Source organism: Aulonocara sp. 'chitande type north' Nkhata Bay, linkage group LG4 (genome assembly GCF_057382095.1).
Source record: "Aulonocara sp. 'chitande type north' Nkhata Bay isolate Kocher_YH1m ecotype deep benthic linkage group LG4, A_spYH_male_GT1.1, whole genome shotgun sequence".
Taxonomy (NCBI): domain Eukaryota; kingdom Metazoa; phylum Chordata; class Actinopteri; order Cichliformes; family Cichlidae; genus Aulonocara; species Aulonocara sp. 'chitande type north' Nkhata Bay.
This window is the reverse complement of record NC_141347.1, coordinates 23,793,719-23,818,979: the sequence shown is the minus strand read 5'-3', so window position 1 is coordinate 23,818,979 and position 25,261 is coordinate 23,793,719. Positions and strand designations below refer to the sequence as shown.

The 25,261-nt window shown below is 40.9% G+C and overlaps 1 protein-coding gene across 1 annotated transcript in view; it reads left to right on the top strand.

Moving 5' to 3' along the window:
• The window catches only part of coro7 (coronin 7), a 107,430-nt gene that overhangs the window by 30,004 nt on the left and 52,165 nt on the right, over positions 1-25,261 (top strand). The window contains exons 8-9 of the mRNA XM_086289263.1: positions 4,517-4,600; positions 5,477-5,559. Coding sequence (XP_086145389.1) covers positions 4,517-4,600; positions 5,477-5,559 — 167 coding nt within the window. The remainder of the gene's footprint in view (positions 1-4,516; positions 4,601-5,476; positions 5,560-25,261) is intronic.

Below are 25,261 nucleotides of genomic sequence, written 5' to 3'. Positions count from 1 at the left end.
TAGCTTTAGCTTTTCTCCTTCCTTGCTCTTTTCTGATCTATTGCTTCTTTCGAATGCCTGTGTTTACTCTGGACCTCTGCTGTACATCTGAGGATGGACTTATCAAGGCAAATATGAGCTCTGTTACCTGCATGAGGTACACCATCTGACTACAGGCTGAAAAATGATCCCAGTCTCAGCTTAAGTGTTTATTCAATCCAGGACTTATTATCAACTTTGTCAGTACAACTTTGGTAGTGTTGCTTTAGAAATATGTTTGAGGGCCAGGTCAGTAGTATATTTTCTAAACCCTCTTAGTGGATGAAGCTATCTGGGAGCATACCAGGAGCCAGAGCGCATCTGTATAACATACAGGTGGTGTTAGATAAAACAATGAAACAGACAAAGACATATCACCCCTGAGAGTGGTGCAGAAGTGAACGTTTGATCATGACGTGTGCAGATGTAGCTTTGTCAACAATAATTTTGTTTGAACTGCCAGTGTGGCCAACAAGAATACCTTCAACTGACTGCTGAAGATTTATAGGTTGTTCCATTTTACTGAGGAAGGTGATTGCAGCACAGGAGTCTTGGCCGAAACTTCAATTCATATTTATGTTACAACATTAATGACTGGAAAGTAGGCATCTTGCCAATCTAGCTTTGTCAGTTATCAAGCTCAACGTCACTTATTGTTTGGTTACAGCGGCGTCAGGTTTTTGCAGGATATAATTTTAGATCTCCAACATGTGGTTAGTCACCGCCCTGAGTGGTTGCCAATCAGGAAATGACTCATCCTAAAATCAGCATCTGATTTCTGTAGGTCAATATCTGCTTAACAAGAGGTCTGTATTACTCTTGCTTAAGCTGAAACTGTTTAGTCTGAAAAAGTGAAAAGCTCAGCAGATAACACTAAGATGAACTGCGGTGGATCCAGCCAGCAAGCTCTGATGACATCTTCATAGAAAGTCTTAAAGCCGCACATTCCTTCAGATCTGGGTGAAGGATGACATCATGTTGATGTGTTTAATAATATTAAAAGATATCTGCAGACAGAATCCAGGCTGGTTTACATGCCCTGCTTGGCTGCCTTGTGGTGAAGTCCTGAGGGTTACTACAATGACTAAACAAAGTTTTTCTGCACCAGATGTTGTTTACAAAGGTCCAATATTTGATCTACCAAAAAGAACTGTGTCTTTCTGTCCTTCCCACTTAGCAGGCAGGTCTAAAAGTAGGGTAGAGGTTCATGAAGGTATGATTTAAGATTCATGGTGGATGGTCTAAAAACATATCAAAAATCTTGCTGACCTTTAGGTGTTTCTGTCTTATTTCTTTGGTGCCATCACAAGCTTTTGTTGCTATTAACAGCTATTGTTGTGAAGGTTATAAAATTTACTGCAGACAGGAAGGTTTGGATTTAGATGATCTCATCATCCCCCTGCGTCTGGTTAAGGTATAGCTGCTCAATTGTCCCCCTGTGGCATCACCAGAGGGGGTTAACATTAGAGATTAAAGTGCACTCTCCATAATGTGCAATGGGCAGATATCAGCTGAACAGCTAAAACAGCAGGTGAAGTTGAAGAATTTAGAGGTATTTCTCTTTTTTCATTATTCCATTTCATGGGAGTCTTGAGCCTTGGTTGTTTTTCTTGAACTTCCTCAATAATATCCTCTCATATGGAGGGTGACAGCTTGGGTCTTCTTCCAGACCTTTGCAAAGTGGTGACACGTCAGTGTAACTATTTGAACTGATGCTGTTGGATTCTGCAGTTCTTTAGAAATACTACAATTCTCCTTCTTAGAGTTTCCCAGAACTCCTTGGACTTCCCCATTGTTCTGAGTATTGGTCAATCCAGTGAAAATTGTCAAACAAATCTTTTTTATGCTGGCAAAGGGAGGCTACCAGTTGTAGTAGGCAACAAGAAGTTAATAGGCCTTGGCCATGTCAAGTTAAAAGATATAGAATTTTCAGAATGACTTATTCAAAGATTTAAGTGAGTTTATGTATATATTTTAACCCCCAAAAGTGTTTTTTAAAGTATTAAAGATATATACGGTACAATCATTCCACCCTGGAACAAAAGAAAAGGAAAAGTTCAAAGGCATAATTAAAAGTCCCCAAATTACCAAGACATTCATGCCCATGATACGTGTATATAAACTTCTGACCACAACTGTAACCTACTTAACAAGATAAGACACAATTACACGATCCCTTTGGGGAAGGGAGTGAACTTTTAAGATTCCTATTCAGTGAAATAAATAAAACAAGCATCAATTCCAGTAAATGACCACACTTATCCTTTCTTTTTTCGGTCCAAAGAACTGTGCCCTGAGCTACCAAAGTGTGTCAGTCATAGTTTGGAAATTTCAAAGTAACATGTGCCTGGAGAGGATTTGGAAGGAATCGGCAAGGATGAAATGCTTACTTGAAACATTTATAAACCATATCTTCAATTTCTTCCTCTGAGCAGTCAATTCTGAAACCACCAGAATCAGACTGTGTCAAGAACAACATCAGAAAGGGGGAGGGGGAAAAAGGAAGTGGGATTTGAGTTTGAAGTGATAGGTCCCACATATGTTTGTCCTTCCCTACTCAAATTTGCAAAACTCTTTCTAAACTGCCTTTTATTGTTATGTGTTCATCCCTGTTTGACCAACTGTGGGCTTCAGCTGCAGATTTATCATTGCCCAGCATATATATGGAGGTTGTATAGTGCCAGGCCCTATTACCCTCTGACCTCCAGTGAGATCAGGGGTGCAACATGGCAGCTTAAATTCTCCCCATTTGTTTTTACAATTTGTCATCTGTGACTATTTAACGGTTGCACAAGAATGAGGCTGCATGCTCTGTAGGGAGGTTGTTAGAATTGAGTCCTAGAAAACAAGCCTCTGTCTTCTTGCCATACACAGAAGTTCAGCCGTGTTCCTCGGGGTTAGTATGTCCATAAAGAAGACAGCATTAATTTTGTGAGGCATATTGGGCTGAGGGGCTCACAGCTCCTGTTCCATGGAAATCTCATCACTGGCTCCCATTCCTTATGCTTAAAGCTCAGTGTAACTTTAGTATTACTACACAGATATTGGGGGAATTGCTGACTGAGAGTGGCTGTGAGACTTTACTTGTATTACCTGTCCTGATGGATAGGCTCTTAATAAGTGATTTTAACACTTGAAAGTAGCTGATGGATATTCTGTGAATGAGCTTAGTTTATCTCGTCTCAGCTCTTTTGTCAATAATCACAGCACATGCCATATGAAGTGAGTCAGTAGAAACTCTGTGTTTAACACAATACACACAAAATCCTGCTCAATTACATGCACTCTTCTGCCTTCTCCTCTTTAATATGTTGTCTTTACAGATTGCCACATTCCTTACATTTCAACACTCCCTGTTGTTTTTAGGCATTACTTCTGACAATGTGTGTCATTTGTATTTCGAGACCACCCGGTAAACTCGGCCCGGTTGTGCTGTTTCTGCGCATATTCCCCATGGAAACTGTGCAACAAAGACTCATGAATACACCAGTAGTGTCACAGTTTAGGAACCTTAGCTGCACTCAAGGCAGAAGTCCCCTTGTCTGCTACATCAACAATAACAAGCTCTCCTTTCATGGGGCAAGTCCTGTTCTGTCCAGCCACGGGGATGTGAGGCACCTGTGAATCCTGTCTGTAGTCCTTCCCCTTTCTTCTTTTTGCTGCAAATCATACACTCATCACTTCCCAAGTTATCTTGAGCTAGACCTGGAGGTTATATGTAAAGTTGGGGGTTTCTCTAATGGGCTGAATGGTTGAGAGATGACGTCAGAGCGCTAGATGATTTCTTTAAAGAAGGTGATTTGTATGTTAAACTTAGGGAAAGCTATAATTTGAAATGATCTGATAATTTTTGGAAATACATATAAATTAAAGATTGTATAGGAAGTAACATCCAGGTGCATCTATGTGCCAACATTCCTATAGTCAGTACATGCAGGTTTTGGATTGTATTGATCAGTGATTGAAGTGTGACTTCCCCCATGTCACCAAGGATCTCCTCAGGTACCTTACCACAGTTGAATAAGCCTGTAATGAGAGTATTGATGTGGTTCTAGCCCTGAAGCTTTGGAAAGAATCGACAACTCTGACACTAAAAATTTTTGCTAAACAAATGATGGACATCCTTGTGAGAAGATGTTTGGAAGGCTTAATTGTAAAAATGTAAAAATGAGGTCAAGCAGCAATGGGGACAATTTTTTTATAAGTTGTTGTGATTCCAATAGTATCTCCTAGATGTTTGATACTTGACTATTACTCAATAACTTGTTGTACAAATTATCTCATACACCTCACTCCATGTCTGCGTCTTTGAGCGGCCTTATTCATTCCTTTTGTTTTGATGTTTTTGCATTTAATTCAATAAAAATTCTTAATTATAAAGTTTGGGTTTCACCACTGAGACTTTAACTTTCAGGAAAAATGACGTGTTTTGTCTTCTTGTGATGCCGATTGGAAAGTCAAGTAATCTATTTATTTTTTTGTATTATTTTTCCCATAGAGTGCCAAGAGTCTTCAAAGCAACAAGGATTCACGGATCCTGTGGACCAAAGATGATCTTTTACTGACCACTGGCTTTGATACGGTGAGAAAGTGTGAAGCCAACTTGTTATACTTGGTACAGTGTTTGTCACTGTAAGAATTACAGAATCAGTGCCTCTTTGTACAGTAAGATGTATAAAACTTACACCAAAAACACGAGACACCGCAGGCAGGAAATTGTTTTATTCATGCATTTAAAAAATATATATATTATTCCAAAATTCCCAATCACACAAGAGGAAATGGTGATTGGCATGACCAAAACTATTCCAACTGTGTGCAATAAATTTGCAATCAGGTGCCGTCTTGTTGCATTAAGATGCTGGTAAAGCAGCCGATTTAAAAAAAAAAAAAGACTGATTGGAGTTTGCTATGTGTTTGCCATTGAATTGGGTCCAGATGCCTATTTCCTGCAATTTATGATAACACAGTGATAACTGTGATAAATCAGTGAAAAGTACTGCCGACTCCTTCAATCTGTTTCACATTAATTACATTCAGAGTCTAGCCAGAACCTCATAGATTTGATATGGAAATTCAGAAAATCCTCCACAAGCAGGGACTTAGCTGCATGTGTGCTTGGCAACATTGGATTAGTGTAGAATACAATCAGTAATAGTGCCAATTGATTCCCCACTGGCATAAAGATACATCGCAGACGAGTTGCGCTCCTCTGTGTGAGTGATTGCAGTCAGTCTGAGTTAAGACTGATTGTTTGGAGAGAGGTTACCTCCCACCCGATGACCTGTGCAATCATCCTGCAATCAAAATTGAAAATTAGCATCACATAGCGCTGTAATATGTGACAATTTCAAAAACACCTCTTAGGTTCATATAAAAAAAGTAACTTATTTGACCCCTTTTGGCGTGCTCTGTCTCTGTTCGGAGTACTCAGTGTCTTACTTTGTTGTTTGTTTAGATGCGTAGTCGTGAGGCGAGACTTTGGGACAGCAGGAAGCTGACCTCTTCGCTCGGCTCTGTTTCGCTCGGCACTTCCAGTGGGTGAGTACAGCATCAGTTTGTGTCCATAACTGACTCACACAGCCATGACACTGACCTTCTCACTTTTAAGTGTTTGTCTGTGAGTGAGAGTTTACGAGGTCATGTGTTGCAGTACAACGGTGTATCTGTGTGTGCATATCATGTAGGTGGGCATATTAGTGTGTAGCTGGCACATATGCAATGATATATGGCCAGACAGGCATGTGGACCTCCCAGAGTTTTTACACTGTTCCTCCACATTCTTGCTGTTTCCGGGAATGTCGCAGACAGATTCGTGTACTGTCTCAGTGGAGCAAAGCGTGTGCACATGTGTGCTGAGCGTCGCTCTCTCTACGACTGCTGCAAAAGGGTCAGGAAGCAGCAGCAGACACACTGACACTTCCTCCCTCAGCTCGCTGCTTGTCATTTCTCCAGCCGCTCAGTTTATTTTCCCAAACACGGCTGCCGAGGACCGGAGGACAGCAGGAGCGTGGCTGGGCTCCAGAGGGGAGACAAGGGGAATAGAAGGATGGAGGAAGAAAGAGAAAAGAGGAGGTGGGAGTGAGGATTCCTTTGTTAGATTGAGCTCATGCATTGTAGTGTTGTTATGAACAGGCTGGCCTTCCAAGTCATTCCACTCATAAAGTGACTGGACTTTGTCGGGTCATGCTGTAGTCTGTGGTGGATGAAGTAAATTTATTATCATTATTATTACTGCAAAAAGCATTTTTCTTGCCATATGTGAAATGGCCACGGCAGGACAGATTCAACATTTGTTCTTCTGGCACTGCTATTCAGACTGGGTGTCCACGTGTGGCTGCACCAGAAAGTGTGAAGCTTTATGGCCTAGTTTTTTATTAGACAAAACACTACCAGAGGGAAGCGGTCTCTGTGGAATGTCATAGTTTTTGTTTTCTTCCAGTGAATGAGAGGAGTTAATACAGCAAGGTCCCTAAGTACCAGCCTCTGCTCTCCCTCCCTCTGCCCTCGTGCTCGCCACTCGTCTCCATTTCCTCTATTTCCTCTTTCATTTGATTGAGACAGATAGTTGCATGTCTGAGTGCCTCTTCGCAATCATCCCATTGTTTGGTGCCTGTGCACTTTTCTTGGAATTAGGGGATACGTGATGCCACAGATGCCAGTGTTTACTTCCTGTTACCAAAACTGGTAATTTGTTTTGTGAGATCCATGATACAAGTCATACAAGTCAAGTCAAGCTCACCCAAAAAACCAGAAAACCAGAACAACTCAAAGATAATGGACAAACAGCGTGAGGACGGTCACTAATCTGAGGACAAGCTGTTAAGCCTTCCGACTCTCATCTTACTCAGCCAGTGTCTGTTTTTTTTTTTTTTATGAGCCTCCCTTCACCCCCCCCCCCCTTTTTTTTTAAACTGACAGAGAAACGGCTCATCTTGCATTTATTAAATTCTTTAGATTTAATTTGAGACAAGCCTTTTGGTTTCCTGGTTTTTGATAGTAGTTCAGTTTTAATGCTGTGATTTTTCCATTGGACCTAATTGCAAGGTTTGGAGCTGTCCCATCCGCAGTATTTTGGATGTCCTGTATTAAATCACTTCAATCATGCTATCATATGCCGAGATGTGTGTCAGAGAGCTTTTACTCGCAAGGCCACATCCCTTCCAGATGTCTGTACACCAGCACTGATATAAAAGAAACAGACATTTAACCGAGAGACGAGACCTCATCATTTACTGCTTTTCAATATTGCCGTCTCACTCTTACACAGCTTAAAAAATGATATAGTTTTTTCTCGTGCCTTTTTTCCCCTCAAAATACTCTAAGTTATTACTAGAAGATAACTGTTTGTACAGCCAAGTTTCCAGAAAAGAGTGGCACTGAAAAAAATGTATAAGGATAACAAAGAAACCACAACTGCACCCACACAATTGCCAAACATTAGTATCGGGTTGTGCGCCTATTAGTGAAACTTCGTGTTTATTAACTTCTCATGCCAGCTTATCCCCATTTTTCTCTTGATATTTTTCACAACCTTCACTCTTATTTTTTTAAATGTATTTTTAACTACGGCCCTTGCCGGACTTTTGACCCAAGCTGCCGTTACAGGCCGAGTCTCCATTGTATTTGGTTATTCTCTGCAGTGGGATACATCAGTGTCAAAAACAAACAATGCTTCAGGAGTCAAATTGAGGGGAAAATGCAGTGATTACTTTCTATTCAGCCATATCCATGTAAGCACTAGCCAACCTCTTTATCAAACTAAACTACTAGATGTAGTCTGCAATCAGTATTTACTGATAATAGAAAGTGCTGGCTGGTTTCTACTTAATGGCCAAGGTCAAAATGTTGCTGACTGCCTATTTGTCTCACTGTCTTTTTTTTTAACCTGTGTCTTATTTTGTAAGTAGTGGAAAAAGATTTTTGTTCTCATTTCAGACACTGTGTCCATGTCTGTGTAATATTTTTAGCACGAGTGCTTAAATTAAACATCAATCAGCCTGTTCCCGACAGGAACAAACTGTCTTTAACCTCCTTTCCCCCCTCTACTTCTTTTTGTTTTAACTGAGCATTGCATTAGTGTTTTACCAAGCAGCTATGGCAAAGACAAAATGCACTAATCAAAAGGGGATATTGTCTTAATTTTTCTCTGCACCTAATAGATTGAAAACAAGTGACCAAGGAAACTCAAAGTCAAACATCCATAGAAGGGCACTTCCTCCTTGTCGTTTTAAGCCTGAGGTGCATATAAAGATGGATTTGTTCATGTTTTCCTGCCTGTTTTTAATTAAAACAGCTGCGGTAAACATGGTGTGTAATTGAAGCAGTGAGCTGGCTTGTATCAGGTTAGCTTTGCTTGTAGACAGCATTCAGTAGAACTGTTTTCTTTGGACTGTCACAACATAAAGAGGCCCAGGATCATGAGCCAGTAAAATAGAGTTGTGGGTGGAATATAATTTGGATGGAGAATAATGGGCTGGAAATGTTTATTTTTTGGTCGGGGTTGAAATGGAGAATGAAAAAAGTGAGGGGTGATGAGTCTGAGAGGAGCATTTTGAACTATGTTAAGGTGGCTATTACTGCAAGCCTGTTTTCCATGCAAGCTGTAGAGCTGCACAACGAGGAACTGTGCGGGTCTGTGTGCACTGCTCTCTCCCTCATATTCTTCCCCCTATAAACCAGAATTATAATAATGAGTTTAATTGGGTCTTTAAGCCAGCTGCAATCAGTGAACTTTATAGCTGGGCACGATTGCTACCAGCTTGTTGTGTAAATGCTTGAGACGTCACGATAATTATGCATCCTCCCCCCACTTCAGCAGCTAAACATACTTTGACCACACTTACACAGCCGCCTCTCGCTGATGTTTGCTTGCATACTAGCTTGTAATCGGGTCTAAAGATGACAGTCAGTTCTCCAGGGGTTACTCGGTTAGCATTCAGCTTGACAGAACTGCAGTCTCAGGAGAATTTCAGGCTGTGACCTCCTCTAACTGTTCTCGGTCCCTATCAGGGTTACCCTCCTCTCCTAATGGACACAAACACCATACATTTGCATGCATGCTCATTTAGACCTTCTGTTATTTTGGTGTCTCTTAATGTCTGGCTAGAGGCTGATTTAAGTAGATCACTGTGACCTGCCTGTTGATTGGGAAGGACATATGTTTGCCCCTGGAGAGCCAGCCTCACTGCTTTTACAACCAGTCACAGGTTATACTAAGGACTTGCCCTCTGAGGCAAGCGCTGCTGACAGACTGTGCTGTTAACTGATGGAGAGAGGCTTTTGTTGTGGATGATAGGAGTACTCCTAGTGCGCTGCCTGTACTCTTGCGCTCCTTATTGACTGTGTGGGCCGTGCCTGAGCGCAGGGCCCAGTCAGTAGGTGTATAATTGAGCCAAATTCCCTTTAATCAGATAGATTGAGAAGAGGCCTGCGCCCCATAAGAGAACGAGCCTTTTATACAGAACAGTCACTCCTTTCTCTTGCAGCGGCCCGGGCTCTCCAAAATCAGTCCCAGATGATGGCTTTCCTGTGGGTATTAGGTGCAGCTGCAGGGCCGTTTACCAAACCAGAGCGAAAAAAAATACCACTAAATGTTTGAATGATAGTCTGACCTTTCTCCGTTCTAGGAGTTCACCTTCTAAGAAAAAAAAAAAATAGAGCTTTGCTGTTTGGGTCCAGCTCAAACACAACTGTTTGAGGTGCAGGAAAAGGCAAAACTACAGTCTTCTTCAGGTGATCTGCAGGGTCAAGGCTCACCAGTACGGCTGTGGGGGATGGTATAGGGTAAAGATGTGGCCGCACGCGCTCGGTCAGCATTCTGACAGTTGAAACATGGCATCTGAAATCTGTTAGCCATTTAGGGTTTCAGTTTGTGATTAAGTGGAGAAGGAGTTTGACCAGAAGAAGAGGATGAAAAAGGAGGAGGGAGCTTTGAAATCCCCTCTTTTCTTTTCTTTTTTTTGGTGAATATATCATTACTCTATGAACCTTTATTGGCAGCATGTGTAAGTTCATATGCTAATCCTAAACTTCTTTTGCTCTCAGTTTGAGAAATTCCCCCCTGTGATTAACTCAAAGACGGAAAAAAAAAGGTCTACCGTCAGCTGTTATCCTTCAACGAATCTTTATCCTTACCTGACCGCCTCCGAGACCTTCTGTCTATTACTATCTGTACCCCTTACTCATCTACCTCTCCATTACGGATAGATGAAATGGAAACGGAGAGCCGGGTTTTTGAAGGTGCTCGTGTCTGGGCTTCTAATTTAGTACTTTTTCTTTTTAGAGCCAGACCTAATGGAGCTGCTCAGAAGCGGTAAAAGCAGATGGAAATATGTGAAGCGTTTGGCGGGGGATATTTAATATAATTCACAGAGGGTTTTTGATTTCATCCCGCAGGTATGTGCTCAGCACTCCAGGGATCAGAAGGACCCTTTTGTGTGAACTCACCACAGAAGGAAAAATAAAAAGTCTCTCACTCCCACCTTAGGCTGCCTCCTTTCACCCTCTTTCCCTCCTGTTTTCTTTCATGTACCTTTGTATTTCTTTAGTTTCTTTTATACTTTACATTAATGGTATGGAAATGGAGATTACTAGTCGCAGGAAGTCACTCTGCATTAAATTGCACTTGAGGACGTCCTAATGTTGTTAAGGTATTTAAACAAATGGTTTGGTACTAGAAGGCTGAAGCCTCCCCCCAATTTGTCTCAGTTATGAGGCTCGAGACCGTGTCAGACTTCACTTTCAAACCTTAACAAAAGCAGCAGCAGAGTTGCACTTGCAGCTGTGGGTATTGTTTTTCTCCAGCATCTGGAAAATTGTCTTTCTTTTCCCTTTATTGGAAATGCACTCACAATAACAGTTAGGATCTTTGCTGCTCACACTGCTCAGGATTATTTTAGCACTTGTTTCTTTGCTCTGTGGGTTAGATATCCAGTAGCTGAGGAATAAATACACTGCTAGTATCAATGAAGGGAACTGTAATAATTTGATGGAGATCTTCTAAACTTAAGCAGCTAGTTCTATATGTATCGTTTTTCCTTCCTTTTCTTTTACCTGTGTTTTACTTATTTCCTTTACTGTGCTCTTTTTTTTTTTAAACCCGATTTGTCTACCATCTGTTAATGCCTTTGAAATTTGTATTCTAGTTTAACCCCCTCTTTTTGGACCCAAGTGCCTTTCAACAAATCCATGTGTTTTCTAAGACTCGTGATTGCGCCTTTCACGAGACTCAAGAACCGTCGTGCGGTACAGAGCTCCCGTTTTTAAAATCATGCCTTGGTTCTGGACGCCAGTCACCTCCTGGATAAATGCCACCTCTCTCTGCTGTGGTAAGAAGACCAATCTGAGTGATGGAGAGAAGTGTGTTTCTCATTAGTACATGGTTTCCTCTGCCTCGCACCCTGCCCACACCCACCCTGCAGGCTGGCCTCTAACTCCTGCCTCTGAGACTGGAGCCTGTCATTGTGCGCCTAATAGTCTTGCAAAAAAGAACAGAGGTAAGAAGGGAATGACAGACAGCTCAGGATATGGATGAACAAAGACATGCAGGAGTTGAGTCATGGCCACGTAATTTATATGTTATGTGCGTTCTTCTACATGCACAGGAGAGATGAAAATAGATAAACTTACACAGCCTGAGAAAAGAGCAGAATAAAATTTGTGGTACTTCTTATCTTTAGTTTAGTTAAAAGCTGATGAAGCATCTAACACAATCCATAAATTTTGTATAAATTTTAATAAAGTGTCACCTTTCAGCATTAATTCAAAGCGGTTTACGTCCATGGTAGTGAGTCTTCCTTTATAATTCTCACAATATAGTTGGCTGGGCTAAATATAAAAGCAACAAAGAACCAAAAAATGTTTGTCCTCCATTGAGCTGTTTTGTCCAATAAGGTTCCTTGTGGCTGAGCAGATCAGACGTTTTTGTACAAATCTGAACTCGTCTGAAGCTGAAACTTGTCAACTAAACACTACAGTCATTGTTTTATTAATTTCAGCCAACGAAAATGTGTCAACCAAATACTGGAAGCCAGATATGATAGCCAACAGTGATGCCACAGCTGATCTCATAATATCTGAAATGGTGATGTTTCCCATGTGTAAATAGTCTGTATACTCTCTGCACAGCCATCAGCCACATCTGGACCTTCAAAAAAACCAGCCCAACTTTCCTTCCTTATTTTTAAAGCCTGTTTAAGCGAGCAGACTTTTCCTATAATTTAATAGCGAGAGCAGGCTAGGTGGATTGTCTCCTCATTGTATTCTCTTTTATGGTCAGGTTTCCATGATAGAAACCAGCAATCTGCATCCTGCCATTGGCAGGTCTGCTGCCTAAGAGGAGAACTCACAGAAAACAGAAGGAAATTCAATAAAAAAAAAATTCCCTCTGTTTCTCGAGTTTTCTCAACGCTCTCTGATTGGCTGGTGGCAGGTGGGCCACATGTGCTTCTGGCTGATATCTCTCCCCATGTGGGCCCTATTTGTCTGCCCACAGCATGGAAACATGTCAGTGTCAGCGAGGCAGGAGTAATATGCCATGCATAGTTTAATAGGAAAAGTGCTGAAGCCTGCTGCTGCTCACTGACTATTTGTGTGCGCAGTCTCATCTTTTAATTGTGTTTATTCACAGAGTCAGCCATGCATACATAAATGATGTGTACACGTATGCACATGTTACTGAGTAGTAGGTGGACAACAGAGAGGAAAATAGCGGCGAAGGGTCTGAACTCCATCGCTGCCTGTCAGATTTCACTCGTCTCTATGGAAATGTTATGACAACAAAGCTGCTCTGCACCTGCGTGGCCCCTTTGTTTTCCTGTTCAGAGTTGTGTGTCTGCATCTGGGCAAGTGCACTTGGCCTAAGAAGATTTAAAAAAAAAAAAAAACCCGTCAAGATGTAATTGGTGGTGGGAGAGCGGAGGAGGTGGTGGTGGCCAGGAAATAATTTCACCATTGTGCAAAGCATACTGGAGGAACTGATGAAGAAAAGGTGGAGGACCCTCAGGGTCTGTGCACTCTTGAAGAAACCTCTGTGGACTTTCCTGCTTTAACACTGACTGAGAGTCCTCTGTATGAGGCCAGCTAACATTATTTCAGGAAGGTCAATTAGTCAGCCGGCTATTGTATGCATGCTTTGTGTTAGACCGCAGAGGGAGAGGACTAAAAGGCTGGGGACTAGTGGGAGGTAGAGTCTTGTTTTGTGCCTTTGTTCTCCTTTTTTTTAACAAAAAACTAAAAAATAAAAACTAAAACATTTTCCCTTTGGAAACAAAGGATGGTAAGAAAAGTGGACTTTATCTTAATTGTTGGATTTGTAGCTGTTTTTAATTTACAGAATGCTCAAACAGCTAGTTTAAAATGGTAATCAGCTATTTTAATTGAACACCTACTGAATAATTGTGGAAACTGCTGAAATCATTGTTGCAAGCAACCAGACCTACATGGATGATTGTTACAGTGTGGTTTGCTTGCTTTGAGTCTGTAGAGTTCCTCATCCGTGTCATCCATTCAATCTCGTCTGTGTGCTGGGACACAGGGTGCTGTAATGGGGGTTCTGTTACTCTTCAAGTTTACAGTGCTTTGCATGCATGCATGCATGTTTGTGTTGCACAGGTGTCTCTCACAGCAGCCCAACCATGAGATGGAGGGGCTGCATTCCTACTGGGAAGCTGAACTGGGCAGCCAAAAACACACGTGTGGATTCACAAGCGATGTGACTTGCTGTCGTACACATTCACAGGTCTAGACGTGTCGGCCATTTCTTTGCCTTTTTCATTGCACGCAGACCTTTTCCAAACAGCATTCATGATCACTCAGCAGGTTTTGACAGGTGGAGTGACATAAACGTAATCTTCCATGCCTTTCTTCTGCTATACGTTCATGCACTATTTGGCCTTTTTTGGTCAAAGTTAAAACAGCATGTATTGCACTTCTTCATTTTCTGTCTTTGTTTTATGTTTTTACTGCAGTTTAATTCAGACCAGTCACTACAACATGACTGCAGTGATGACCCTAATGTGCTGTCTCTTATAGACATACAGTGTTGTGGAGAAGTATTTGCCCCCTTACCTGAGTAGGCGTATTTGTCACATTTAAATGTTACAGATCGTCAAAGAGTTTTAAATTATAATTTTGTTTATTAAGGGGAGAAGATGTCCAAACCTACCTAAATTCAGACACATTGGTGCGTTTTTAAGCATGAACGGTCTGCTTAAGGTCATCCCAAAGCATAACAATTGGATCTAAGTCTGGATTTGGACTAAATCACTTCAAAACCTTCTTTTTTTTTGTTTTAGCCATTCAGAGGTGGACTTGCTGGTGTTTTTCAGATCATGCTCCCAAGTTGTCTTGAGCTTCAGGGCATTGACTGATAGCCTTACTTTCTCCTTCAGGATTTTCTGGTAGAGAACAGAATTCATGGTTCCATCAATGAGAAAGTCATCCAAGTCCTGAAGCAAAAAAACAGCCCCAGACCATCACACTACCACCACCATGTTTGACTGTTGGTGTGATATCCTTTTTATAAAATTAGCTGTTGAAATGTTAGTTTTATGCCAGATGTAACGAGTTTTGAACTTTCCAAAACTTAGACATTTGTCTCATCAGTCCATCAAATACTTTCTCCAAATTCTCAGGGATCATAACAATATTTTTGGCAAATGTGAGACGAGCATTTGTTTTCTATTCTATGGTCAGCTGTGGTTTTCTCCTGTCCCATGGATGCCATTTTTGCTCAGTCTCTTTCTTATTGTTGACCTCTACTAAGGGAAGCGAGGCCTGCAGTTCTTTAGATATTGTTCTGGATTCTTTTGTGACCTCCCGGAAAGGTTCACCACTATTCCATTTTCTCTATTTGTGGATAAATGCTTTAACCGTCATTCGCTGGACTATTAAAGCTTCAGAAATGGCTTTGTAACCATTTCCAGGCTGATAGACGTCAATGACCTTTTTTGTTTGTTTCAACTGTAGTAGTGTGTTGCTTTTTGAGATATTTTAGCTTACTTCACTTTGTGTGATAAATTCTGTTTATTAAATAATTTCTTAGTTAAGGTAGTTAAAGTAATCAGACCTAGGTCTGGCTAATAAACTTGAACTAAGCTTTCCAAAAGGTCAATCATAGTTGATTCATGATTTAACAACTTGCAAGTTTGGATAGTGTTTTAACGCTATCTTCAACTTTCGTCTTTTATTTTCTGCCTCTTTAATCTCCAGGAAATCGTTCATGTAATGTGTTTATCAGCTGAAAGTCATTTTATAGCTGCAGTGCCCTCACAGTTTTGTACCCAAATGTTTACTGTATCCTGCTGTTTTTTCGTTTCCACTGGTTTTCTTAGTGTGACAGCTGGGTAGATTGGCTCTTGGAGTGATAGTAAAAGAGCAAATTCATTACAAAGCACGTTAGATAAAAACATTTGACCAAAAGACCAGCTTTTATAAAGAAGGAGGCCCCATTATTGGAAAAACTTTTAGGGGCTGCTTGTTCTTTAGTGTCCATAGGGACAAAACTCGGGAGCTGCTGGGCCTTTCAGTCTAACCTACTTGGTTGGTGTTCCAGGGGAAGAAACCTTTCATTAGCACTGGACTGAAAAAAACAGACGGTTGATGGACAAATGGCGAGAGACATATATACACATACACACACTACTGAGGTGACTTGTATTATTCTTAACTGTTCTCCACACATCCTGGCCATCATGGTCCACCCACGTCCACTGCTGATGTGAAGCTGTGGGGATCCACAGCTGTGAGCTGACAGGCTGTGCACTGTCTTCAGTCATCTGCACGCTAACTACTGTGCAAACTAACCACAGTGCTTACAGTGCTCCTAGCCATGTCTTCTAAACTTTTCTGCACATTTACAAATAACAGCAAACATTTGTCAGTTACACTTGTTTTAAACTGAGGTTTTTGATTGAGATATCTTATAAATGATACTCCTGCTATGCTGAGTTTTTGTTTCTGGAAAAGTTTATACTTCCTTCTTACTTGCAGTAGTATCTTTCTTCTGTCTGCCTGAAGGGGATTGCTAATGGACAATATGCTGGAAGGCAGGCTTAATAGCCGTTCTACGAAAAAATAGAAAAAACAGCTTGAGGAAGCTCAAATCCTTACTGGCGCCTCACCTGTACACACCCAGCCAGTCAGTGTGTAAAATGTAACTGACTATAACTGGGAATCGAGTTGACTGAAAAATATTCGTCAGATTCTGCATCTCTCAATTCTGCTTTTACCGTGGGGACAGGAAGTCTCAAATATTCTTAGATGACCTGACAAGTATTTTCAAATTTCCTAGCGCCTTAAAGGTCAGTCCTTCTTATTCTGCCAAAGCTTTATCATCTATGATCAACACTTGATTTCTTAGAAAAACGGAGTCACTATTTAGTCCTCAAATTCCTCTACCTAGTGTTTCAAGGCACATCTGAAACAAAGATTTATGGCACACTAGATCTAGGGTCATTTTAACTTAACTTGTGTATCTGTACACCGCCGCTTGTGTATCCCAGACCTGGCATGTTTGTGTTATTAACATGCACTCTCTCTTTTAAATAAATAAATGAAAGAAATAGAAAAAACAGAGAGAGAAAAGAAAAAAAAACATGCACACTGACTGCTGAGATGGAGTTGGCATTGCCTGCTCTGCTCCAAACCTTTAGTGGGTTTGTTTAAATTATATCCCTTACGAGGGAAAATATGTAGTGGTTGAACTAGAGGACCCCCCCTTCTTCCAGATTTCTGTCTGCTGTCGTTTACTTTTTTCAGTAGCACACCATCCGTCTTCCAGACCCTCTTCAAAGTCTTCTGGTCTTTCGCTTCATGGCTTCCTCTTGCTCGCAGTATTCAACTCATACTTTTATGAAGTTGTTCCCCTCTTTGGTCTCATCATATTCATATAGTCCTGATTTGTCCATCCATTGCCTCTCACTTCTCTATCTCAACTCTCTGGTTTTATGTCTCTAAAGCTGCCTTCCCTCAATCCTTGCCCTCCCCTCTCATCCTCCCCACAGTTATGCTATTTTCTACTGTGCGTGGTTGATACATTTAGCTTGTGGTTGTTCGGGAAGTAATGGCTATAATGGCTACATCAATTGCCGGGGGGGGGGGCTCTGCTGCATTGCTACCTTCCCTTAGCCACAGCGGAGTCTCTGCAGACTGATGCAGACTTTCCACTAGGGTGAACCCATCGACTTGGGGTGCCTACTGGGGCTCGCTGCCGCCACTGACACGCCCCCAGGCCACAGCCCGGGCTGGCAGGCACCCACAGAGGCACGCGGCGTCAGCCTGCCTAGCGGACGTTCTTGTTTGTGTTTGTCTTGTGTGGTGGTGAGTTTCTCACTGTGCTGCAGTGACCGTAGCACCACCCAGCTGCCTCATACCAGGATATGTCCCTGCACACCCTGGTCAGGCCCTGTGGGCCGTAAGTAGCCTTTTCCTACTCGAACTACACAGAGGTTGACTGTAACTCTTGGTACACATCCTGAAGTAATGAATGGCTCTACTCAAGACACGATACTGGTGGTTTTTATGTTTTTACTCATTTACACCCTGCCTTAAGCCATTTTTATTTTCTTGGGCTCCCTTTCTTCTTTGGCTTACATAGCACCGTAATACTAGAGTCACGGTAGGAGAAACAGAGGTTGGAGTCCACAACAAAACCATGAACAGTGAACTTAACGTCTTGTTGCCTTTTGAAATGGTTGCTTCACAGATGGAAACCTGGTCTGTGACACTCCACAGTTAGTTGCCATCAGTTGCTGTTTTATTGTTACAAAAAGGTGCATCAGAGACGAGTTGGGCTCATCGACACAGACCGACTCTGTTAATCTGTCTGTTTAGAAATTAGATGGCAATTGTTTGCAGGTTTTTACCAATCTGTCTGAGAGTGATTGTATTCAGACTCAGCTGCTGTTTGACTTTTACTCTACTATGACTGAATTTGATCTGTCTTTGATTTACCTCATTTTGGGGAATTTCCACTGGGTATTGTTGATGTTCATATAGGAATAACCTGCTATATTTTATACTGATTGTATTTTGAACTTAAAATAATCACAATCAGTGTTGTGTTATGTCTGTCATCAGTTAGCACGGACTACCGTCTCAATAAATATGTTTAATATGAATGCCACCAGTTTTCCCAGTTTTATTTAATCTGTAAAAATTGCAGAAAAGAAAAATCAGTAAGTATAAACAGGCTTGTAACATCATAACTCCAGATATATAAAATGATGTCTTTGTGTGTGTTTATCCTTGTTAAATCCAGAGTATTTAGGATATATTAACTTCTAATTGCCAGATAATAGTCTGCAAAATGCCTCATCCTGCTCTGCTATTCCTTCACCATGTCACTGCTAATCAGCTCTCTGACACCTGTGACTGTCCAGACCCCTGCTGCAGACAGAATTAGCAGATCAACATTTTTGAGTGTAATGACCCACTCCGATTTACCCCCCTTAATCTGAGTGTTGTTAGTCATTTAGAACAAACAGGTGTTTGTTGCATGGAAGCTGATGAACCATGCAAGGGTCAGAGTTCAGTGGCCTCCACCCTGTAGTGACAGGATCATTTGGGATAGCCATTATGTTCTGCCAGTGAGTGTTTGTGTTTGGCCTGGAAGTGGATGCGTGTTTGGAGCAGATGGAATTAGTGTGACTAATATGGATTACTGAAATCGGCCTTTGCACCAGAAAACATTAGGGCGGAACACTCCGCATGGTAAGATCATACACATGCGCATGCAGTTTGAGCTGTAATTGTTTAATAAATTTCTTAGTGATCACCAGAATAAAAGCATTGAATGAATGTATGGTTATATGTGGTTTTTAGTCTAAAGTGATTTGAGTGGTTAGTAAGTATGCCACACTGTTCCAGTCCACCCTAACCAGCATCCTTGAAAACAATATGTTCAGAGAGCTTTTGTGTAATATTTCCAAAATTCTTTATGAAATGTTAAAAAAATTACTTGCTTCATTTAATCCACTTAACATTTAGGGAGGGACTCCATAATTCAAGAGCTACATACTTTAAGTCATTGTGTCTGACACAGAAACGGTGAGTGCTTATAGTGTTGAAAAGGATTACAGCACATAATGTGTGAACGTCGTCACCCTCCATATATGTTTAAACACACACATATTTCTGAAATAACTTTAATCTGTCGGTAATTACTTATACCAAACATTCGAATGCCAGTCATTATTTTCCCTTAATGAACTTAAACTTTTCTTTTCACTCCCTTGTGCGGATGATATGCCCACCCACATTTCAGCATAGCTCGGCTCAGTTTGAGATTACACAGGAGCTTCAGCTACAAACAATGTGGAATCTGCAGATGTGTATACATAGCACGGCTGTGATGCAAGTAAAGTTTGAAAGTTACACAGGATGTGTACACAGCAGCTTTTGATGAATGTCTGCTGGTGTCACAAGGTTATATATCAGTGACTCGAATGCTTGACCCCGAGGCTTTTGGAGATTTTGATGCCTGTCGCCGTGCTTCTCTTTGTCATTGTGTTTTTATAGTGCAGGTATTGATATGAATATTAAATGTTAAGATAAATGTTTATGCATATCTGGGAACTGATGATATGAGCGGGGGGAGAAGATGTTTTGCAAGTCACACCACACACTGTTTGCACTCCAAAACCAAAACACATCACAAACAATTGTTAAATTACTATTTCAGCCTCATCTGATGTTTCAGTCTTTTTTGTTTGTACGATATGTTTCTTATACTCAGTCAGTGAAGCTGTACTTATCTCGTGAAACACACAAGTAAATTTTTTTAAATCACCACTGCAGATTTGGCCAAACAGGCAGAAGATCCTCTCCCACTGGTGACCCCCACTTTCACCACAATGCATTTTTTGCCTCCTTTTTGTGACTAAATGAGAGTTTCAGTAACTTTGTGCGATCTTAGAAACAAGAGTCTCTTTGCAATATGTGAATCTTATCTTGAGAGATTGAACACTGATTTTTCTTCTTCTTTTCTTTTCTTTTTTTTGCCTTTTTGTGGTTGTTTGTAATACTCACTCTACTCTCAGTTTAAGAGCTAAGTGCTTTGTAAGAGTATTAACAGCACAACAGACAGTTCAACTAAATAAATAACCAAGAGGGCCATTTAATGTCACTCACTTTGTCAGATTTCTGCTGTCAGATGTTGAGGCACTGGAGTTTTGGACTATGCTGGCTCTGTGAACATCTGTGGTTAGACCTTCATCATTTTTCATCACAGCTTTTCTTAAAAGGGGCATGTGAGGTTAGTAACCTTACTAAGGTCCAGCTTGAGAACTCGTGCTATTAATTAATTAGAGCTTAGTGCCATGATGGTTATAGCTAGTTATATTTTTAACAAAGGGAGGCCCAAAAAACTGTTTCCTTGCATGAGTTTCATCTACAGTAATTGAATTTAGTGTTTACAACTATTTAAGACCTCCTGCACCCTTTTCACCCTCTATGACCTCCTCACCATCTGCTACAACCTCATCTCATTAATACCATATTACTCATTTGCTTATGTTTTTGTAAATAAATAAAATCTCCCCAGCCTCCATCCCTCCATTCCTTTCAAATGAGAACCACACTTGGGTTGCTTTCCAAGGGTGATAGGCGGTACTTTTTAGGTGCTCCCTGCTGGCTGTTGGGCACAGAGAAACACACATGCACACACTCAACACCTCCACAACTTCAGCTTCTCAGACCCCGCATCAGTCGATTTCCAAAGACGGATAAATTTATCAGTTCTTGTGGCCTTGCTTGGACTTAGCCAGAAACAGCAGACCCCCTCCCCTCGCATTTCGTCAGTGCTCCACCTCTTTAATTTCCTCTAATTCTTTCCATCCTCTGCTTTTTATATTGCAGCACTCGTTGGCTCATCACTCCTCATTTCTGGTTTTCTCATTTCTGTTTAGATTTTTCTTCGAGTCTTTAGACACCTTGCTAGCTTGTGAAAAACCACACAGAAATCTTGTCTGCCAAACGCCAGAGCAATGTAAAATGCCTGAATGAAGCAATAATGAAGAAAATTAATAAAGGAAAAGTTTATTTCATTTCACACTTGTCACAACAACTTGAATAGTTGAGTTGAGAACGTTTCGATTGAACAGCAGCACCAGCAGCTGCTTGCTATTGTTTGGGGAACATAGATTTTTCCCTCTTTTATGCTCACGTGACTGAGATCTGAGGTCAAATGAACATGTGAATGTGAAAAAGTACTATTCTTTCCATAAGTTATGAATTAAATTAAGAGTTAAAATGCTTGCAGCCCTAGGGTATTGCTTTATGTAAATCCATATTTAAATCAATGTAGAGCCCCCATTTGCCTCTGTTGTACATTAACTGCCAGCTTGCATTGTCCATCCACTGTAGAAATGATATGGAGGATCAGTGAGCGCTCTCCTGCGAGGGTGAGACGATGACTGAAAGAGACACAAATGCATGCCTTGCATGGACAGAAATATCTGTACTCGGGAAATCAGGCTGCCATTTGTTTTTATTTCTAATAATTCACCGAACTGCACGTGAAATGAATCACATGTGTGCCTGCTGATGTATTTTGCCAAGAACTAACCAAAGTCAAATTCTTCCTTTGCTTTCTTTCCCTGTTTTTCTTTCTTTCTGACTTTCCCTTCTTTCTCTCCTCGTTGCTTTTTTTTTTTTTGGTCAGAGCAGCAGCTAGGCCATCTGCTGGAACAGGCATACAGTAGTATGGCATGAGAGAAACCAGTGGCACACCAGCCTTCATCTGTTATTAGTACTTTTCAGGAAGATTTAGAGGAGGGAAATGTGGAATGTGAGGCAGGAGAAGAAGCGTGCAGAGAGCCAAAAAACTAGAGCTGGAGAACCTGGATCCAAAAAACAAAGTGGTCGTGTGTTTTCCCTGCTCAGCTTTTCTTTTCCCCCTTTGCTCTTTTACTCTCTTCTGCCACAATTTTATTTTGTACCACACACCAACATCACAAGGAACGAAATACAGCTCAGCAATACTACGAATCTCTCTCCTCTGATAAGGAAAAAACACAGTTTGTGTGTGCTGATGAGCAGAGGTGGGACCAAGTCATTGTTTTGCAAGTCTCAAGTAAGTCTCAAGTCTTTATCCTCAAGTCTCAAGTCAAGTCTCAAGTAATGTCAGGCAAGTCAGAGTCGAGTCTCAAGTCACTGGTGTAAAAGTCCGAGTCAAGTCACAAGTCTGAAACTTTGAATTTCAAGTCCTTTCGAGTCTTTAAAAAAAACAAAACGAAAAAAATAATGTTGCAGTTATATGCTAAATGTAAATATTAGACCATGTAATTTTAAAATCTGTGTTTTTCTCAACACATGACAAAATAGTGAACTTAGAAAATATACACAAATTGTGAAATTGCACCTCTTTAAAATGCAGCTCAATTAAACTTAGCTCCAAGAATAATTTTCACCGACAGTTCTGAGATAAGCTGCATGTTATTCTTGGATGCGGTTGTAGGACCAGCTTTAAAATCGCATGACAAAAATATCATACACATTAAAAAAACTGTATCACCAACGTAGCCTGGACAACATTTGCTAGTTAGATGAAGTCAGCTATCTCATCTTAGCATATTTATATGCATATTTATAATCATACGGTTCTTGGAGTGAGTGCATACACTCATGAAGTTTAGTAACTTCAGGTCACTGCAACAAGCCCAGGTACAGTTTACCGACGGATGGGTGCAGGACCTTGAAATGCACCGTGTAGAACGAAAGACCATCGTACGTATCATAAGTTTACCAGTCTCACAAATCGTCGTCATAAATACACATTCCTTAACCGTTTATTAATAGGACCTTTGAGCTCAACGGTAATTAATTAGTAGTGGAAATAATTTCTGGTACCCATCACAGAAATGTAGCAGTGACAATAATATTGTATGCTGTAATCGTACTGGGCAATTAGTGATACAAAAAACCTGTTTTATCCTGTGAATAAAAGTATGTTTTTGTCAATGTACCATAATAACAGAAGCGAAACGCAATATTGTGTCAGGACAATTCACTATTTATGCACAATAAATAAAGGAGCATAGCGCGACCATTTCTGTTCTTGCTTGTAACCTATATCACTAATTATGTTATGAAAATGAGGTATTAACTACTAAAAAACACTGACCTTCGTGTAAATGCTTGGAGCAGACTAACCTGTGAGCTGGAGTGTTCTGGGACGTTATATTTGGTCTTTGAATGGCTGCAATCCAGGCCATCCGTTGCCTCTTTGTTACTTCGGAAACATGGCTTGAACAATTTCTCTTCAACGACATAATCCGATAACAACCGATCTCTTTACCCGTCGGCTTCCCGTGGCTGTCATGCGACCGGCTATTGCAGTTAATAATACAACAGCTTCTTGACATTTTTGTGTTTCTTTTTATTGCTGTATAACTGATTTTAATTGAAAGCCTGCGTGCGCTAGTACCGCTTGCCACGAGTTCCCAGAATCCTTTGCGGTTCTACCCGAGAATGACGTCACATTTTCAATCTCTATATAATATGCATGTTAAATTTTATATTTGGGGTAAAATATCAAGTCTTTTCAAGTAAACCGGTTCAAGTCCAATTCAAGTCCCAAGTCATTGGTGTAAAAGTCCAAGTCAAGTCACAAGTCTTAGAACATTTTTTCAAGTCAAGTCTAAAGTCATAAAATTAATGACTCGAGTCTGACTCGAGTCCAAGTCATGTGACTCGAGTCCACACCTCTGCTGATGAGCATTACTAAAGCAGTAACCTTTGCACCAGTATAGATGTTCTTATACTGAAGATATCAGTCATCTATTTATCTGCTTTTTCTTTGCTGGTTATAATAGGCTGAATGCTTCATCTTATGATTTTTGTCAATAATTTCATTTCCTCAACTGCTGACTGTAAATAATCTAGACTGATGTCCGAGAGATGGTTGGAGGTTACTGGGAGGTCAGATGTGTCGTGTGGGCAGTGGGGATATTTGGAAAATTGAAAACTGAGCGGCAGAGAGAGGGGAGAGAAACGACCGAAAAGGTCAATTGAATTAAAGATTGTAAAGTGCCGAGGGAAGGCAAATGCTGCCTGCAGCCACATGACCCCGTGCTCCAACACTCTGTCATTGGCTGCCTCTTCTTAACCCTGAATGTGGAAACTAATTAGAAAGAAAAAATAGGGAATGCGGGGAAAAGAAAGGCCAAGAAAAGGAATAGAAGAGGGAAAAAAGATAACTTTATGTAGATTTGTGTGTGTGTGTGTGTGTGTGTGTGTGTGTGTGTGTGTGTGTGTGAGTCTCTTGAAATTACAAAACTACAGTAGGGACCACTGAGCAGGGTGGGCTGAGTGAGTGTCAAAACTGGCTCTTGTCCAGGAACCAGATTTCCTTTAAAGCCAGGGGGAAAAAAGAGGAACTGTTCTACAGTAGGAAAGGAGAGAACCCACACACAGAAACTTCCTTTGTTCCACCTCTTCCTATTTACTTACATATCCAATTCTCAAACCTTGAGTCACTGCAGCTTGCACATATACAGTAATAATTATTTGTACAAAAGACGGTAAGTCCCTTTACACCTTAAAAAAAAGTGTGTCTATAGCAGTTTGGATAAATATTGAGAACCTCAAAAAAACATGGTGGCTAAAACTGCTTTAAAAGGACAAAAAACAGTTAAAACCCACTAACCTCTAGGTTCCTGCATTATTTCCTCTGTTTTTTTTCACCAGGAAGTTTGTGCCATCTGAGCAAATTGATATAATAGTGCCTGCATGACAGGAGTGGTGCTGTTTTATGTGTTTGTGTTGTTAGCGTGGGACCAACCGCTCACAGCTATGGGCCAGTTTGCTTTTGTTTGTGGGTGTGGGGGTGTGTGCTTGCATCCTGCATCAATCCCCATACCAACATCCTACCTATAAAACACATGGGTGGGCAGTTCTGTTTATTGTACGGGTTAGCAAACAACGCTTACTTATTTAGTGAGTCAGTCATAATGGTTAAATCCATTTATTACCTTCCTCTGCCTGTTTTCAATCATAATCTTTATTTCCATTTTGCCTTCAGCACACTGCTGGCAAGGAAGAATTACAAGACCTCTCGTGCACTGAAAGACGACATTAAACAGTTATAAACGTTTGTTTTGGGTAGTGGATTATGGCTGGATTCAGCAGACAGAATTCAATAGTTTGTAGAAGGGGTTGCACGGTCAATGTTTTTCCACTTACTATCCGATACAGATACCCTGGTTTGAGATATCTGCCAGTACTCGGTACCAATCCGATA